At 30.5% G+C, this 18,618-nt stretch overlaps 2 protein-coding genes across 5 annotated transcripts; both read left to right on the plus strand.

The window, feature by feature from the left end:
• Positions 1-6,114: 6,114 nt before the first annotated feature.
• On the plus strand, positions 6,115-10,770 carry LOC8264948 (probable myosin-binding protein 5). The gene is made up of 3 exons (XM_015720446.2): positions 6,115-7,282; positions 7,572-8,866; positions 10,497-10,770. Exons 1-3 carry the CDS (start codon positions 6,625-6,627, stop codon positions 10,554-10,556), a joined length of 2,013 nt encoding a protein of 670 aa, XP_015575932.2. The 5' UTR covers positions 6,115-6,624; the 3' UTR covers positions 10,557-10,770.
• A 1,102-nt stretch (positions 10,771-11,872) lies between these two features.
• On the plus strand, positions 11,873-18,618 carry LOC8264947 (phosphatidylinositol/phosphatidylcholine transfer protein SFH9). 4 transcript variants are annotated; one of them, XM_015720469.3, is made up of 16 exons: positions 11,873-12,118; positions 12,870-12,916; positions 13,008-13,311; positions 13,433-13,532; positions 13,740-14,006; positions 14,105-14,182; positions 14,270-14,371; positions 14,456-14,505; positions 14,614-14,713; positions 14,871-14,960; positions 15,048-15,140; positions 16,259-16,337; positions 17,004-17,401; positions 17,524-17,598; positions 18,004-18,184; positions 18,272-18,618. In XM_015720469.3, the coding sequence occupies exons 2-15, from the start codon at positions 12,910-12,912 to the stop codon at positions 18,055-18,057; spliced, it is 1,797 nt and encodes a 598-aa protein (XP_015575955.1). In that variant the 5' UTR covers positions 11,873-12,118; positions 12,870-12,909; the 3' UTR covers positions 18,058-18,184; positions 18,272-18,618. The 4 variants fall into 4 exon arrangements, with proteins under 4 accessions (XP_015575955.1, XP_015575953.1, XP_015575954.1 ...); XM_015720467.3 differs by lacking the exon at positions 11,873-12,118 and adding an exon at positions 12,366-12,649; XM_015720468.3 differs by lacking the exon at positions 11,873-12,118 and adding an exon at positions 12,366-12,649 and having other exon boundaries at positions 18,004-18,180.

Here is an 18,618-nt window from a genome sequence, read left to right on the forward strand (position 1 = left end):
ACTTTCAAGTGAGGTGAACTTTTATATGTGAGGATGTTCTTGGGTCCATGTGGCCTCGTACGATTGGTTAGTGCCAGAATATAAGAGAAGGCAGTGGGATATTCCTTTTTATGGGCAATGCTAGCCACTCGCTTTTAGCTAATTGCTATTTTATTAGTTTATTTTATTCAATTTTTTAATTTAATAATTTGTTACTTATTTAATAAAATAAATATAAATAATTATATAAATATAAAAATTATTAATAATAAAAAATATTATTATGCACGTAATAAAATATTTTAAAATTTAGTATCAATAAATATTTTTATTTTATTTTTATGTATTAAAAAATAATTAAAAATTTAGATTGAAAAATTAAATAAAATAAACCAATAAAAGAGTAATTATTTAAACAAGTTTCTAAGAAAGAGTGTTCATAGCATTTCTCTTTTACTAATTTTCTGACGAATACAATTCTTGGTTACAATGTTAGCATAATTAAGTACATCAACTACATACATTCAAATGGTTTGATGGATAAACAGATAAATTTTTGCAATTGTTAATGGGTTCATGGTTAATTGATACATTATATTGATTGTGTTAAAATTGCTTAATTTGTAAATTTTGATTAAATGGTTAGATAAGTAAATTAAACTTCTTTTAGCTTAAATATGGATTTTTTTATGGCAAGACTTCATCTTTTTACTTGGAAAATTATTTTTTGAATTTACGATGATAGAGTTATGCTTTCGAAATAAAAAAGACCACAATGAAGGTGGTTTAAAAGAAATAAAAAAGGATCACAATGAAAGTGGTTTAAAAGTATCTTTAATTGACTTTTTATATATTTTAGACTCTTTATTTTAGACAGTCTTATTATAAAATAATATTTTAATATATTTTTTATTTTTTAAATATAAAGCTGAGCGGATGGAGAGTTAAATTTCATTCTCTATTCAATATTTAATAAATGTATTATAAATTTTGATATATTTAATTTAATTGATATCTATAATTTTTATTTTTTTATTGATAAAAATTAAAACTACTAATGTTTATAGAAATAAAATAAAATACGAAAAGATCTAATAGACTTACAATAAAATATCTTATCTTTTATATATAAATATTACTTAAAATAATATTTATAATAGAAATTATATTATTTAAAATAAATAAAAAATATAATTGGAATGCTCTAAATTAGGGTTATTGAACACCTGGATATGGATTTGGAGTGTTGGAACTTCAAAGGGCTCGCACCTAACAGCAATGGTTGGATGAGATGAAAAAATAGAAGGAACTTTTATATGAGTATAGGAAACCGGTGGCAAAACTTTTATATATATGTTTGAGTGGATTGAGTATAGAGATGAGATGTATTATAATATACAGATCAAAGTAAGGTATGAAATGGATATAAACTTAGAAGAGTTGTTGATGTAATAAGTGGAATTCCTGGCAAACAAAAGCTTGTATTACATAAAGGGCTATTGCTTATATGGACAACAAGTTTTTCACCCTGTATACTACTAATATATATATATATATATATATATATATATATATATATATATATATATATATATATATATATATATATATATATATATATATATTTTTAAAAAAAACTAAAAATTATTAATTAGTAAATAATTTTACAACTTAAAAAATGAAGTATGCTTATTTTATTTGTATGGCAGGATGGATTGTATGAAAGGAATATTCCTTTCTGGCCAATAATTCCCTTTTGGATAAATCTTGATGGCTAGATTCTAGCTACCCAGAGAGACCTTTTTTAGTCATTTTAGATGTATTATTAAGAATAGTGATTTTTTAATTTTATAAAGAGTAATACACTCTTTGCCTTATTTAATTCTGGTTTCAACTTCCAATGAAAGAAAAATAAAATTTTAGAAAATTATTCGTCAAGTTTAAATTTATATTAATTTCTTTAAATTTAATATAATATTTTCTCAATGTCCGCACAAAAAGAGAATTGAAAAAATAAGAATAAAAATATTGCTACCCATCCTACATCTAACGTTCCTATATATTATGTCCTGCACAAATAATACGTGGCACATTACATGTATTTCTCATTCTAAAAGAAAATTATCCCACACATATATATATTCTTAGATTTATTAAAAAATTTAGCTAAAAGTAAAAAAATAAAAAATTATGATCTTATTATATTTTTAATTTTATTTATGTTTAAATTTCATGTGCTGCTTATTTTTTAATGTCTCGCTCAAATATGTGGAATAGTTATCCGCCTAACTTCTTTTGCAATATTTTTTATTTGATTTGCAATAATATATTTTTTCAATTTCAAAAAAAAATTTGTAATCATTTAGTCACTCAAAATACAATATCGACTACTATTATGCATCCTATATATTGTACAAATAATAATTTTTAATAGTTATTTATTAATTTATAACTAATTAATTTTGTGAGACTACTGCTATAATTATATAATTATTATCTGTTATTACTTTTTAACATTTTTAGTAAATTAAATCAATTAATTGTGATATTTTTACCATGTCTACAACATTATAATTAAATAAATATTGCCACAAAATTGAAATATTATAATAAATTTGATATATTTAAAATATATGATTAGTTTTGTGATCGAACAATTTACTAAAATTATATATAGTTATAAAGAGTAAGTTTTTATATCTATTGTAATGATTTAACTATAATATTTACATTATGTGGTTAAGAAACTCTAGTTATATATGGTAATTATTGTTTCTTTTTTTGTTTTTGTTTGGATCAATGTAAATCAAGAAAAAAATGATCAAATTTGAAGACTTTAGTTCGAATCCCATCTACTACCCTTTTTTGATTAAATGTTATCTAAAATTATCTACCATATGAGAGTTTAAAATAAATTAAAATTAGACATTAGTCTATTGTTAAAGCAATTATTGACAAGACTTAAAAGACTATATGGTTCAACCTTTATTTATCATAAACACAATTTTTTTTTGCTTTATATGATTAGTGTTATATTTTTTAATTTATACTTTTCTAAGGATATTATTCTATATTAATTAATATAATTTATTTTTTGTTAATATAACTATCGACATAACTTCAAATCTATACATGAATCATTTTCTTATATTCTTAATTCTTTTAATTTCTGCCAAATACATTTTCTATGATAATTATTATTTTTACTATACTAGGGTTGATGTAATAATATATTTAACCATTTTTAATTGATTCAATTCTCACAAACAAATATTTGACCGTTTCCTAATTGAACTAATGAAAAGATACAATCATTTTTATTATTAAAATTTCCCTTACCATTTTTTACCATATGCTATAATTAATGTAATTTATGTCTAACCATTTTCAAGTGATTTAAATTTCATTACCAAATAATTCACCATATTGCTGTAATTATGGAAGAATAATAATTGGTGAAAATTATTTAATATTTTATTATAATTAATTGTGTTTATAAACTCATTAACAAACAATATTAATATTACCACTACTATAATTAATATTTTGATACATAATACATTCTTTAAATAAATATAGAATTACAAAATATTATAAAATAACAAAAATATAATTACATAAAACTGAAGTTACATTAATAGCAACATTCAAACTATCTTCACGAACAAATAAATTGATATGCATTACTTGTATAAAAGATTATTAAAATAACACTTAATAATAGAGGTTTAATTTTCTCTTTTAAATATAGAATATGAACATACTATATTATCATATATTATTAATCGGTAGCATTGAGCATAAATTTACATTAACGTGATACTATAGCAAAAGCTGCAAATATCTTTTTTTTTTTTTTCTTTCTAAAATGAGAAGTAAAAGTAATGTACCATATATTACTCATAGCATAATAATGTATCAATTTTATTTATAGGATTAATTGCTATGTATTATTTATATTTTTATTAGTTATATTCATATATATTTAAAAATATTATATTTAATTTGAAAAAATTAATATAAAATTTGAATCTCATATAATATTTCTGAATAAACTACTTAATCAAGCATTAAAAAATATTTAGCATTGTCCTTTACTTTTTTTTTTTTTGTTTCTTTTGTTAATATATAGATTTAATATAGCTCTTAATTGTAATTCAAAATTCAAAAAATTAAATGATGATAATGGCTTATTAACTTGTTTACTCTTTCATAAAACAGAGAAAGGCTCTCAACGTGTTTTATTTGACAATTCCAAGGTTTTGTTAATTGACGAATTATCTACTTTCTAATTTGGGGGGGCCAACTGTTTATAATATTACAATAGAACAAAACAACATCAATGACTTACTGATTACTGATTATAATTTCTTTTTTTAAAAATAAAATATTTGGACATTTTAAATTTTATATATTATCATTTACTATCTTAACTTTTAGTATATTATTTAATATGTATTTTAATTATTTTATAATATTTAATTATTATTAAAAAATAAAATTTAAATATCAGTAAAATTATATAAAAAACTAAAAATATTAAAAAATAATAAAAATAGAATTTAATTATCTATTAAATTAAATTAAAAATTACATATTAAAATATCTAAAGATATTAGGCATGCATTATGCCTATATTTTTTTTATTATAATGGATAAGTTTGTCAATTTTTTTTTTTTTGGTTGTAGTTGGCAGTTTGACGCTAAAATCTCTTGCGAAAATAAGTTTTAATTGCCAACAACAAATAGTATTAGGGACTAACTTTCAATTGAAAACCAAATCAATATTGTTGAGTATATTATATTATGCATGATGCATTATCATTTTTAATTTTATTTGCAATATTTTGCTAATAGCTTAAGAGAATGGTAGATGGATACTAATTTCTTTTAGGAATAAAATAAAAAAATAAAATTTAGACTGTGCTTAAAATAGAATAATTGAATTTATAATTATGTAATTTCTAATTTGCTCGGTCACTTTATTCTGTCATAAATAGAGAATATATATAATTTACATGTAACCATCTAAATTTTATATATAAAACTTACTTTATAGTTAAAATAAGTTATATTTATTATTTTATTTTAGTATAAAATATATAAATAAAGTAAAATCAGACTTGAGTTTCATCATTTATATTTAGATTTTAAATATTTCTTTGTTTTCGACAAGTTAAAAAATATAAGAATTATCTTTATAATTATTTCAGAGAATAAAGAATAAACAACATAACTTTATTAACAAAAAAATATTACACATTATTAAAGCGTACTAAAATAAAAACATTCTTAAATTCTGAAATAAATATCAATAAAAAGTGATGATTAAAATAAATTTTAGTCGATTTTACTTCCAAAATTGTGGTGTTATATTTATTATTTAATTTTTTCAAAACAATGCGTTTTTATTTTCTTAATAGCAAATATCTCCAATATAGTTATGTATTGAAAAAGTAAAATTTATTTAATATACCGAATTAAATTTAAATTTTTTTTTTTGAAATTACAATAAATCTTACTGAGATTTGCAGTTTTTACATCTATTTTGTTAATATTTGTTTAATTTTAAATTTATAATTCTACACTAAACATTAATTTTTTTCCTACGATTTACAATATAAGTAGGAGTTTTATTAGGGTACTATTATGATAATTTATTATTATAAATCTATTTTTTAATTATAATCAATTAATCAATACTACATTAAATATTTTATATATATCCTTTTACTAATGTAAATATAAATAAATCTATATATAGTATTTAGTTAATAGTAATTAAGTATTATATATAATTAATTAAAATCATTTTAATATATTATTAAAATTAACATAATATTAACTTTTTATGGTACATTAAAAAAATCAATTTATTTAAAATAGATTGAAGAATTTTTAATTAACGAAATTAAAAAAAGAAAAGAAAGAGAGAAGATGATTTTTTTTTTTTTCCAGTCATATTTCCTTTTGGATAAAAACAGGATGTTTTTGTTAACAAAAGAAAGGAAAATGTGCGTAAAAAAACTGAACAGTCAACATCAATAAAAACAGAAATGGTCCAATTCCAAATGGATATTCATTAATTCATTCAGATCATATCCTACTCTACTGCCGAATACGCTGCTGCGTTCTCTTCTCTATAGTAAAAACACTAATTTATTTCTTACAAAAAATCGGCTGCTTTTGTCTGATGTGAAGGAGGAAATTGCTTGGCTTGAAGTACCTTTCACTTTGCTTATGAAGCTTTTTAGTACATCACGTGTCCGCTCCTTAGAAAAAGAAAAAAAAAACTGCTTTTGTTTGTATATTAACTCACCAACGATTCTTGCTTGATCCTTTAGCTGTTCCCTTCGTTTCGTTGATCAGTCTGTAAATTGCAGGTTCTTTTTTCTGCCTTTCTAGCTCCGTTAACCACTAGGCTCTTCTTCTTCTTTCCCTTTTTCTTTGACTTGCTATTATCTTTCAACTTTCTTGCCTGTTGTTGATGCATTTCTTGTGGTGGGTTGGCGTCCAAATCATGATTTAAAGTTCATAATTCCGCATGTGGGTTTTCCGTTTTAAAGTTCTTGAAGTGAATTGTAATTATATTTTGATTGTTAGAATTCAATACTGAATCTCGCTTTTTGGATTGTTCCAAGGAGGATGGGATTTAGGGCTGTTCGTTCTTGGACTTTGGCTGGTCTTATAATGGCCTTTGTTGACCTTGCTATTGCTTATACCTTGCTATGTGGATCTGCTTTTGCATTTTTACCATCAAAATTGTTGAGTATATTTGGACTTTATTTTCCATGCCCCTGTAGTGGGTTTTTTGGGTACCAAAACAACGATCTGTGCTTTCACAGTCTGCTAATTGATTGGCCTAGAAGAAAGATCATTACTGTTCAGGAGTTGGCGAAGAATAGGTTCCCTTTTGACTTGATTTGGTTAGAACATCAATCCTGCAATTTGCATGTAGAAGGAATTGGCATTAGAAAATATGCAAATGGGAATTTTGAATTGGAGGGAGAACCATGCTCTAGTTCCAATTCAGGTCCAACATGGCAAAGTTCTGTTGATAAAGAAAGTGGGTGTAATTCTAAGGGGAAGGTTATTGTGAATCAGAAGCAGAAGTCCGGGATCCGGCGGCGAAGAAGAGTTGCTCTTGGATATGGAAATCTCTCTTCTGCTTTATCTTCTACCAGTGCTAGCACACATTTAGCTGGTATAGGAGTTCCTCACCCTCTTCATGATAGCAGTGGTGTGAGAAGCGAGTTCAGCGAGAACCTGGATCCTGGAAGCAGCATAGAAGACAGTTTCCTAGGTGAGTGAAATATGCAGCTTAAGAAATTGCCTCTTGTGGAAAATGTTCCCATTTATAGAATATGGCTTTTATTTATTTCTTCTTTGGTTATTTCTATATCATGCTGAATTGTTCTTGGTGATTTGAACAATGTCTAATTCTTTGAAACTTTGATGAGAAGGTTGAAATTTCTAGGGTTAAAACGTGATTTCTAAATTGGTGTTCTTTTGTAACTCAAATTCATTATTTTTACTTTATCAATTTTTGCACTAAAATGTAAAATGTTCAAATTTTGGTACTGCTGGCTTAGGTGATCAAAATGCTCCAAACAGTACTGATTTCATTGAAAGCATGAGGCATAGTTTTGATTTTGGTGGATCCTCTGTTGAAAAGTTTTCCAGTAATACTGAAGACAAGCTGTGTAGTGTTGGAAATGATGCAAATGTGATCCGAGTGTTGAAACAAGCACTTGAGGAAGAAAAAGCTGCCCATGCAGCTCTTTACCAGGAGTTGGAGAAAGAGAGGGCAGCTGCTGCAACTGCAGCTGATGAAGCCTTGGCAATGATATTGCGGTTGCAAGAGGATAAGGCGTCTATTGAAATGGAAGCGAGGCAGTATCACAGGTTGATAGAAGAAAAATTCGTTTACGATGAAGAGGAGATGAAAATTTTGAAAGAGATCCTTGTCAGGAGGGAGAAGGAGATCCATTTTCTAGAGAAGGAACTTGATGCTTATGAGCAGATGAACTTTTTGGGAAATGAGCAGGCTGGAGTTAATTCAATCTATGAGATAAATGACACAGAGGGGGAGTCTTCACTTTCTGTTGATTCAAATGTGAATCCACCACCAGTGCCGCAGCAGATTGAGAACAGAAAATTCGTCAGTGAGAAGAGAGTGGAAACTATTGGAAAACAGCCATCAAATTATGAGCATAACCATACTCTTGCTTTTGAGAAAGAAATGATAACCGAGGACTTAGCTTCTGACTTATCCACTTCACAGGAATTGGTACAGAAAACTGTTAGTGTAGCAGGGAAAGAAGAATCAGAAAGGGATATCTGCATGATATCACCAGCAATGAAGGCACCCCGAAATTGTGGTGCCATTGAAGGAAAACTGGAGAAAGATGGGGAACATCAGAACCAAGCTGGCTGCAACATTATGCTCGATTCAGAATCAACTGTTTATGATGTTCATGTTGTTGATGATACAGCAATTGTTCAGAGTAGTAAACTTTTGATCAACTGTCCAACAGTGAGCACAGCAGAAATTGAGCCTATTGTTCGTGGGAGCAGTTTTCATATGCATAGCAAGTCGCTAGTGTTGGGTAATTCACTGTGCAAAAATTTTAATATTGACTCGCAGAGGCATTCTCCATCTCCACTCGATGGTGAAAGGTTAAAAATTGATAGTGAAGTTGAATGGCTCAGAGAGAGGCTGCGAATAGTGCAAGAGGAAAAAGAAAAGTTGACTTTCTCCGCGGAACATGGGGAAAGGGTAAATGCCCAACTGAAACTTGTGGAGGATGTAGTGAGCCAGCTTCGAGAGATTCAGCAGCTGAGAGAGCCCTTGCGACATGCTTCATTACCACCAACATCTTCTAAGGTGTGTTACTGGAGTTCTTTAATGCTCTTTGTGGTTTTCTCTCCTCTCCTTTTCTGATATCCTGAAAACAGAGTGAGATGTTATATGACAAATATCCTGACATAATCAGTGGTTCAAGAGCTCACTCTCAGTAAGCTGGACCTTAACATAAAATTAAGTTATTAGGTGCAAACAGTAAACTAAATGCAAGTCCTGCATATATAGATGCTAAAGTGTTTAAAACAATGGTTACAGTTATCAGTTATGTAAAATTTAACACATTTTATATCATTGTTAGAAATCTTATAGCTTCTATTGCTACTGCCTGCATTGCATAAAACATTAACAAATCTGGCTTTTTCTCTCCCCTTATAGAAAAGGCAATTGAAGAATTTCATCGCAATGAAACACAGAACTGGGGATAACATGTTTTGCAAAGCCACAAAAGTAGCAAAAGGGAACCACAAAAACTGCTAGTATTTGTAACCAACTGAAAAAATACTGACAAAGAAACTGGTTTTCAAAGAGCTATAAAAGCTTATATTTTAGATGAATGATCAGAAAAACAAATGAATTAGGGATGTTCTAACAAATGGTAATCAAGACAAAGATTAAGTCTTTTTGTCTCTATATTCTGCTCTCTGGAGAGATAAGGTTAAACTACTTTAGCAATAGACTCTAGGAGAACGCCGGGGAGGATCCATAAGCCACATAGGCACTTTATTAATAGCTTAGTTGCTATTATAAAGACAGTAAGGTTGCTGCCACTGAGTGACAAATCTCTTTTTAAGCAATTCTTCTGTAATAAGATGCATCACGAGCACTACCAAAGCTTTATTTGAGAAGAGAAAAATCTCAGCAAGTTGTACGACAACTCGAGCATTAACTTTAGGAACTATGTATAATAAGAAGAACTAAGGAAGAGTATTATACCAAAAGTTCTTAACTAATTGACTATTTAGTAGTTTTTTTTTTCTTTTTTCTTCTTATGCTCATTGATTTCATGTATTTTCTGCCATGCACCTGAAACAATGAGCAGTATTAACAGATTTGATTTCATTCAATTTGTTGTGGTTCTTGTTGCAGTTGAATTTTTTTTTTTATTGTGTGAATGATGTTGTTTCACATTAGCAGTTTGAAAAGTACGTATCTTGCAATTGTGTTAATATATGTATAAATTGATTTACATGAGCTATCTTTATTTTTTTAACCTGGATGTTAATGGCAAAGCAAGAAAGCACAGAAGGTTAAAAAGTGCATTTGTGAGAAATTGAAAGTTTCTCTTGGAGGATTGAATGTTGGAAACTAGCTACATGTTAGGTCAGGTCACAATCCATTTTAAGCAGTGTGATACATGAGATGAAGAACGAGTTAAATAATAGTTGGTATACTGTATGCGCCTACAATTTAAGGAGTTCTATCAGATGCATTTGGGAGTTAGTGGTAGACCGCTCTGGTGCTGCATGATTAAATTTAATTGTTCGCGAAGCTGATTTCTTATTTCATTTCCCGGATATTTTAAACCCTGGAAATTGCTATGATGCCCTAGTTATAGAATTTTAGTTTTGGACTGCTAGAAATCTCAACTTTATAGCACAATATTATTTTTCAAGAACTTTCTGATCATAACCAAATACCCTCCAATTTTTAGGCAAGTTTGAAGAGAAGGCATCGGCGGAGTGCATCACAGGAAGACTTTGAAAGTGATTAAATCATGTAGCGGGTTCATCATAGCTGTTATATAGGTTTGCCTCCTGTATCCTAAGGTAGAAGCCAGAGAACTGTACATATGAATCTGTAAAGTCTGCTTCAGTCAACTGTTTGAATTATTAGTTAGTTTTGTTTGATATTTTGCAGCCTTGTAGAGCATAAAAGAATTTTGGTTCTGTAAGTTTTTAAAAAATAATGAAAGCTGCTTTACTTTCTGCCTGCCTTGCATGGTTGAAAAGATATCTGGCTTTTGCTCTAGTTTTACTGATAGTAATTGATGCATATATGCTTAAAAATACACTTATATTTACTGATAAACTCATGCTCTTCTTCTCCTTCTACTTGAAGTTGAAAAATGAGCCTTCTAGAAACTTCGAGAATTGGTGCTTTATCTTTGTAGCCCCGGAACTTGGTTAGATCAGACAAAGTCTTAGGAACTTTACAATAAATCAATGGAATTGGACAGTCTAGCACTTCTGGTTAATATATGCCGTCACATTTCATGATTGTTTTTCTAGATGACAATGAAATTAGAAAACAAATAATCATTTTAAGTTGTCTTGCATTAATAAAGCGAAATTTAAATTCAAATTAGAGGAGATAGGAAAGAATAAAATTAAAAGTAACCAAAGATGATCAGACATTCACAACGAATATATAATATAATGTAAATAAAACAATGTTAATGATAATAAATAATAAATTTTTGTTATAAGTTGTAACCAAAACTCTTTTCATAATCCTCAGTTGTACTACTTATTACAATCCACGTGATTGAAAATTGCTATGATAATTCTGCTGCAGTACCCTTTTGCCTTTTGGAATTTTCTCCTTCCCAAACCCCATTTTCTCCATCTCAAAAACACTTAAGGGATCCTTTTCACACTCTTTTAAATCCACCATTCATATCACAGAAATATATACATTTATTACGTGTATGCTTTTTGTTACCCTTCTAATCAGACAATTGACTAATTATATAAACTTCTGACTAAAATGTGAATTAAATTATGTTTCAAATACTAATATTTTCTTTTTTTTGGCTATTTCACTTTATTTTCTCTGTAGCTTAATAGAATTTGAATATAAAATTATCCTTCATTATCTACTTATTTAATCTCAAAATATATATAAAGCTAATAAAAAATAAATTAATCTAAATATATGTCTCTATTTAATGTTAGAATTGTTCATATTTCTTAACGAGTATGTAATTAGTGTATATAAAAATTATTTCAAAAATTAATACTTAAAGGACTAGAGGAAATGACTGTTATTACCCACGTGGCCCGATTCATGTAGACAGTTACGTGATTACAGCAAACTCACTCTTTCTTCCTCTTTATGTTAAGGAGTAGGAAAAGTTTCAGTTGGTTTGTTGTTGCAATCGCTTAGCGTAAACATCAAGAGCACCTTTTATAAACAATTGTTCTCCGTTAGGAGACGGCGATTAGAAGAAAACATTAAAACAAACAAGTAGGCGAAAGGCAAAGTTAAGCAGGTAGCTAGTCACAAACAACTACCTGAAGCGCCAAACAGAAACAGCCGGCGTTGACGTTACGGGTAAAATTTTAAACGGAATTTTTTTTGGAAAAGCGGCCGTTTCAAGGATCGTCGGTTTTAGGCTTTTTGGCTTCCCTTCCCTCTTTTCTTTATAATAAATTTTTAAATAATACAAAAGAAAACGCGAATGATAACGACATGCCTTTCGTTCTCGTTACCTGAAAGCAACCGCAGCTGTTGCGTTCTTCTTCTTCAGTTCCCGTTCCCGTTCCCGTTCCCGTATCTTCTTCTTCTGTAGTGCCAATATTCTATTCTCATTCCTTTCTACAAAATAATTTGTTTAAGAAAGAAAAAGAACAAATAAAAAGGCATTAATATTATAACAATAAATACAGAAGCATAACAATAACAAAAGCATAAAAGCATTCGCTCTTCGTAATCTGAAAGCAATTCCTATTTCATTTCCTCTACCACCATCATCACCACCACCACCGGCAACACCAATCCATTACCACTCGTGGTGTGAGTATTGTGTGCGCATATCTATCATATATGGAAACCACAATTTCTCGTCGATTCTTATAAATCGAGGTATATGTAATATTCTTTCTTTTAAAAAGAAAAAAAAAATTTGCTTGATCTGATTGCTTATTCCAATTCGTGTATTTATATGATATTTCATCGTTTTCTGCAACAATCAGTTTTAATTAGAGAATCTAATAAGATCGCTTGAGATCTGCAAGGTATTTATGCTTTTTTTTTTTTACTGTTCTATAAAATTATTAAGATTCTATTTCCTTGTTTGATCCAGATTTAATCTAAATTGCGGTATGGTTCAACAATAAACAAGAATGCCAGGTAAACAAACATAAAATAAAAATTGTATCGTAACTTTATGCAAAACCGAAAATGTGATTGAACGTGCTATGCATTCTTTTTGTAATGGCAGGTGAGGTGATTTGGACTCAAGAAAGTGAGAGAGCAGCGAGAGGTATGGATCTAGAAAATTCAGAAGACGACAGAAGGAGAAGGAAATCGAGATCTCTAAAGAAAAAGGCAATGAGTGCATCCACAAGGCTTACACATAGCCTTAGGAAACGAGGAAGGCGTGTGGCGGATTGCAGATTTGCTGCAATTTCGATTCATGATGTTCGTGACGCCAAGGAGGAAGCTGCTGTTAATGCCTTCCGTCAGGCATTAATTCTAAAAGACATGCTTCCACCTCGCCACGATGATTACCATACTCTTCTGAGGTTATTCAATTTGTTTGCTTCTGCTTAGCTGATATACGATCACGTAATGTACATAATTCTATTTTTTTTTGTTTGAGAGTATTGTACCAAAATAAGCAGAATTCGATCTCTATAATTGCAGGTTTCTAAGGGCCCGAAAGTTTGACCTCGATAAAACACTTTTGATGTGGTCAGAGATGATCAACTGGAGGAAAGACAATGGAGTAGATTCAATTATCCAGGTAAAATCACAATTGTAGTGCCATTTTCTTGATTTTGGATGCTATGAACTATGTCGAAATAATTATCATAGTGTGATAACTTTTGATGCATGAGATCAAAACTGACCTTAGGCAAATGGTGTTCTGATTCCTGGTTTAATTTCTTTCAGTTGCTTACTCAGTTTACAACTTTGTAACTGATGGTGTAACGTGTTGTTGCTTGCTTAGGATTTTGTATATGATGAGTATGAAGAAGTCCAGCGTTATTATCCTCATGGTTACCATGGTGTAGATAAAGAGGGTCGACCTGTTTATATTGAAAGGCTTGGCAAAATTGAACCTAGCAAGCTAATGAGTGTAACCACAGTGGATCGGTTTTTAAAATATCATGTTCAGGGATTTGAGAAGACCTTTACTGAGAAATTTCCTGCGTGTTCTATTGCAGCCAAGAGGCACATAGATTCTACGATTACAATATTGGATGTGCATGGCCTGGTAATTTCAGAGTCTCCTGCCATAGTAATAATTGCAATCCCATAAAGGAGAAATTTTAACTATGCTGGTGTTCCTTGAAATATTATCTGGTTATGCAGAATTGGATGAGTTTCGGAAAGGTTGCACATGATCTAGTTATGCGTATGCAGAAAATTGACGGTGACAACTATCCTGAGGTGGTTTAATTATACAAATCAATTAAATAAAAGGGTTTTCTGATATTGATTTGCTGCTCACTTTTGATATTTGCTCTTTCTTAACAGACATTACATCAGATGTTCATTGTTAATGCTGGTAGTGGATTCAAACTGCTATGGAACACAGCAAAAGGTTTTCTAGACCCAAAGACTACTGCAAAGATAAATGTATGAGACCTTTGGTATTTGTTTTCTTTGACTACCAGAAAAAGTTATGATCTGATACTAAGTCATTCTGGTCTGGCTTAACAGGTTTTAGGCAATAAATTCCAAAATAAGTTGTTGGAAATTATAGACTCAAGGTTGGAATCTTTTTTCTTCTGTTGGTGTGATATCAAATATTTAACTACATCTGTAACGTTTTCTAGCCCGTGTTATAAGCTTGTTTTGGCATTTTCTTGCACATACAGCCAATTGCCAGAATTTCTTGGTGGATCCTGTTCGTGCCTGCATGAAGGTGGTTGTCTTAGATCTGACAAGGGGCCCTGGAATAATCCAGAAATAATGAAAGTATGATCCTAGTCAGTGTCGAGCAAAATTGAGCCGATTCAGTTGGCAGCATTGATTAGTAAATGTTGATGTTTAAACATCAAAAGCTTTACATTTTGCACTAATATAGCTTATATTGGGATGTTCTGGAAACTTAAAGTATTGACATTCCTTGCAGCTTGTACATGCTGGAGAAGCAATGTACTTGAGGAAAATGAAGAGTTCTGATGATGATGATGATTTAGATATCAAGTTATCTGCCTCTAAGGTGAGTTGTTGGACAGTTGTTCACATAATCACTTCAACCTTCACCTACAATATTTTATAAATGGATAGAAGATACTTCCTTATGCAGGTTTCAAGAAGTGAAATATTTCCTGCTGATTCAGGCTTGGATACAAATCCAAACACCTCAGGCTTCGTACAACAAATGCCATTTTCAGAGAAAGTACGTTTACTAGAGTTTGGTCTTTGGGGTTCTGGATTTGTGGTGTTGTACTCAATTGATTCCTACAATCTCTTTTATCAATTATCATATTCTGCTGTTGATATGTTATCCCCTGAACTACATAGATTAATCATAAACTTAGGTAGTTTATCAGGAAATGGTTTTCTTTTGAATTTTCTAAAAGAGATCCATGTTTGAAATCCAACTGAGGTTATCTGTTTGCATCAAATTTATAAATGATAGAATTCAATTGAATTTTGTTTATTGAACTTACATTATGATATTATCTAGATTCCTTTACCATGCAATCCAATCTGCTCCTCCCTCATGCAACTGAGAGGGAGGCCCCTTTTGGTTTTGAAGGTAGACCCTAGCAATTCTTGCAAAACCAGTTAAGCTATTTTCGAGTTTAAATTGTAAAACTTTCACTTTTCTTCCTTACCTATTCAAGCTGTACAAGCAAAAGGATTCTAGCACTAGAATTTGGTGAGTAGAAGTCAAACAAATGAGGTGCCTCATTTTGATTCAAGCAGCAAAAGGCAATGAATAAATGGGTGAAAAAATTATGTAAGACACACTCCAGGAAAATAAAATAGAAAGGATTTTAGATTTGAATGATGATCAATGTCCATGTTCAACATATCTCTTGAAATGTGCTTTTGAAATTTTACTCCTTGGAAAAACTTTTATTCACTCATTCATGTAAGTACCATTGATATGGAAGGTGCAAGGTGAGTCATAGGAAGTGCTTCTATAAAACTTTAACAATTTATAGAGTTCGAAAAGATTTTGTTGTTTGTATTAAATTCGTGAATTTGTTGCAAATTTGAAGGAACTTAAAACTTTAGGAACTTTAAATTTCATGTTGTTATTAGAGAGTTGATAATTAGATGATGATGCCTTTTACGTTCTAACTGGTATTGGTTCATTTTCACGTCCATTTGAGTTAGGATGGAAATATTTTCTTTTCTTAGTCTGAATTTGTTTGAAAAATATGGTTCGCTTTATAGTCAAATGTTGTGATGTGATACACCTTTAGATGCTTGATGATATGTTTACGTACATCGCCTTTTGGTTCACTACTGAGCTAATACTTGCAATGGTCTTATCTATGCCAGGGAAGAATGGGTGATTCATCTTCTAGCCGCAGCCTGGTTGAGCACATTCCTTCAACGGTTGAAGATTCTAGTTCAACAAGTAAGTGATCTGACAGAGCCATAAATGACAAGTGTTTCTTCCTGTTCTACTCTTATTCGAATTCATGCATTCGATGGAAATTGAAAGTACTGTTGATTGTATGGCCTCAGACCTGGTTTGCATCTAGGTTGTAATATTGGTTATAGTTCCACATTGTCATATGTAGGACAGCTTGTTCCCTGTCATCCAGTTTATGCTTGTTTGTGCTTGAACTTCTAAGATGTTCTTCAGGGTAGTTTTGGTTGTATGCAGCTCAGAAATGGCTATATGGCTAAATGATGCCATATACTTAATTAAATTGACTTCACTGATGGTGCACAAAACACAGAGTTTTCAAGTATTGCATCAACCATCTTTATGACGTATTGAAAGTCATATATCAGTTTTATATAATAGCTGCAACACTTCTAAACTAACAGAAGATGCTGACTTAGTACTATGTGAAGTTTTTTAAAACTCGGATAGGTCATCCCGCAACAGATGCTTATTTTATTCGTGGAAGTGCTTTCCCATTATTTCATGGTTATATTATCATAATGAATTTTGAAAGATGTATCTGTCCTTATCTTTTCCTGTCCTGGTGAAAAGTTAATTATTTAGTTTATAGCCGTAATTATGCCTTCTATGAGCAAGCCTTTTGACATTCATATCCTATACTTCTTACAGATGATTCAACCAATGATGTCAGTACCAGAGTGCTGCAGAAGAATTTCGTTCCACAGATGATGAATTTTGTAATTCACTTCATGCTCAAATTGCTAGCGTGGATATATCTTCTCCTCCCAGGGATGGGGAGATTCCTCGCAGCACAACATTCAGAGAGACAGTTGCCAAACCAACTGAGCCCAGTGTTAGCAGATTCAAGTTCTCAAGGGCAATGCGTTAGAGAGGAAGTAAAAGAGGAATCTCTCCAGCCTTGCTGGCAGAGGCTGCAACATTTAGAAACAATGGTAAATGAGCTGGTTAACAAACCTACCAAAATTCCTCCTGAGAAAGAGGACATGCTTCTTGAATCATTGAGTCGAATTAAATGTATTGAACACGATCTACAGAAGACAAAAAAAGTAAGATATCTTTACTTTCCTCAAAACATGGGTAGTTCTAAAGTGCATAGCATCAATATATATCATTTTTATTTTCTTGATTTTTCATTATCGGTTGTTGAAACTTATTTTTTCTTTTGTAGGCACTGCTTGCAACTGCATCAAAACAGGTGGAGCTTGCCAAGTCACTGGAAAATCTTAAAGAGACTGCCTTAGCTGTAAGTTTGTAAAGTGAAATTCATTAGTACTCATTCAACATAAGACATCATTCCATTGTAACTTAGTGGAAAATCCATGTGCTGAATAAGAATGGAGTATTATTACTATGTTAATGGAAGTCGTTAATGATAATTCCTGAGTTATATACATATGTAGATGCGGCATGTATTATAGGTTTCAGTACTTAGGTGTTCTGCAGCCAAGCATTAATGAAAGTGGGAAAAATAAGCATATGTTGGTCACTGATTTTAGAAATCACACACTATGATTTATCATATGTTAGCACAATTATATCAACTTCCTTCATTATCCTTGTATCATACCGAATGAACTTCATGAGTCTGCTTGTTTACTTCACCGTACGAGATGCATGTGCTGGTTGTTTAAAAGACTGCCTATTGCAGGGGGTGAATTCTTGTTGGCCAAGAAACTGCAGGTATTTTCCTCCGGAAAGATGAGATGGATGGATCTCTTTGAAGAAGAAGTTTTCTGATGTTATTGCAAAACGCCCTTGTGATTCTGCAGAATTCAGTTGCTACTAATCGCAAACTAGCGACATCTGACTCAAAAGGATTAGCTTTGTAGGTATTACCTTCAGATGATGCAGGGCCATGCATTCTATCTTTTGCAATCTGAGATACATGATCTTATTTCTTTTTTCATTCTACTCAGATTGCTGGTCTTCAGAGGAAAAGAATGCCCCATTCTATCAGCTTGCCGAGGATTGAGAAATGTTTGAGACGAGCATTGCGGTGAGCATGTACCATAGATTTCGTGTTTTTGTACATATAATGATCCTTTTGTTTTTGTTTCTTTTTCCTTATAATCGTATTCTCAGACTGACAAATATGTATAACTACATCCATCTCTAAACGAAATGTTCATTTCAGAAAGAGCTTTTACAAGTTTTTTTTTTCTCTTTTTTCTTTTTGAAGTGAGGCAATTTTGGTGCACAGCTTTTCTTGCTAACATTAATTTGCGCAAGAGCTATTGATACCCATTATAAGGTGTTTTGTGAA

The sequence above is a fragment of the Ricinus communis genome, chromosome 7 (assembly GCF_019578655.1).
Source record: "Ricinus communis isolate WT05 ecotype wild-type chromosome 7, ASM1957865v1, whole genome shotgun sequence".
NCBI classification, from domain to species: domain Eukaryota; kingdom Viridiplantae; phylum Streptophyta; class Magnoliopsida; order Malpighiales; family Euphorbiaceae; genus Ricinus; species Ricinus communis.

Coding starts and splice junctions, on each gene's coding strand:
- LOC8264948 (XM_015720446.2), top strand. CDS start 6,625: ATGGGATTTAGGGCTGTTCGTTCTTGGACTTTGGCTGGTCTTATAATG. Junction 7,283..7,571: donor CATAGAAGACAGTTTCCTAG/GTGAGTGAAATA, acceptor CTGCTGGCTTAG/GTGATCAAAATGCTCCAAAC. Junction 8,867..10,496: donor TACCACCAACATCTTCTAAG/GTGTGTTACTGG, acceptor TCCAATTTTTAG/GCAAGTTTGAAGAGAAGGCA.
- LOC8264947 (XM_015720469.3), top strand. Junction 13,533..13,739: donor GAGTAGATTCAATTATCCAG/GTAAAATCACAA, acceptor TTGCTTGCTTAG/GATTTTGTATATGATGAGTA. Junction 15,141..16,258: donor AAATGCCATTTTCAGAGAAA/GTACGTTTACTA, acceptor TATCTATGCCAG/GGAAGAATGGGTGATTCATC.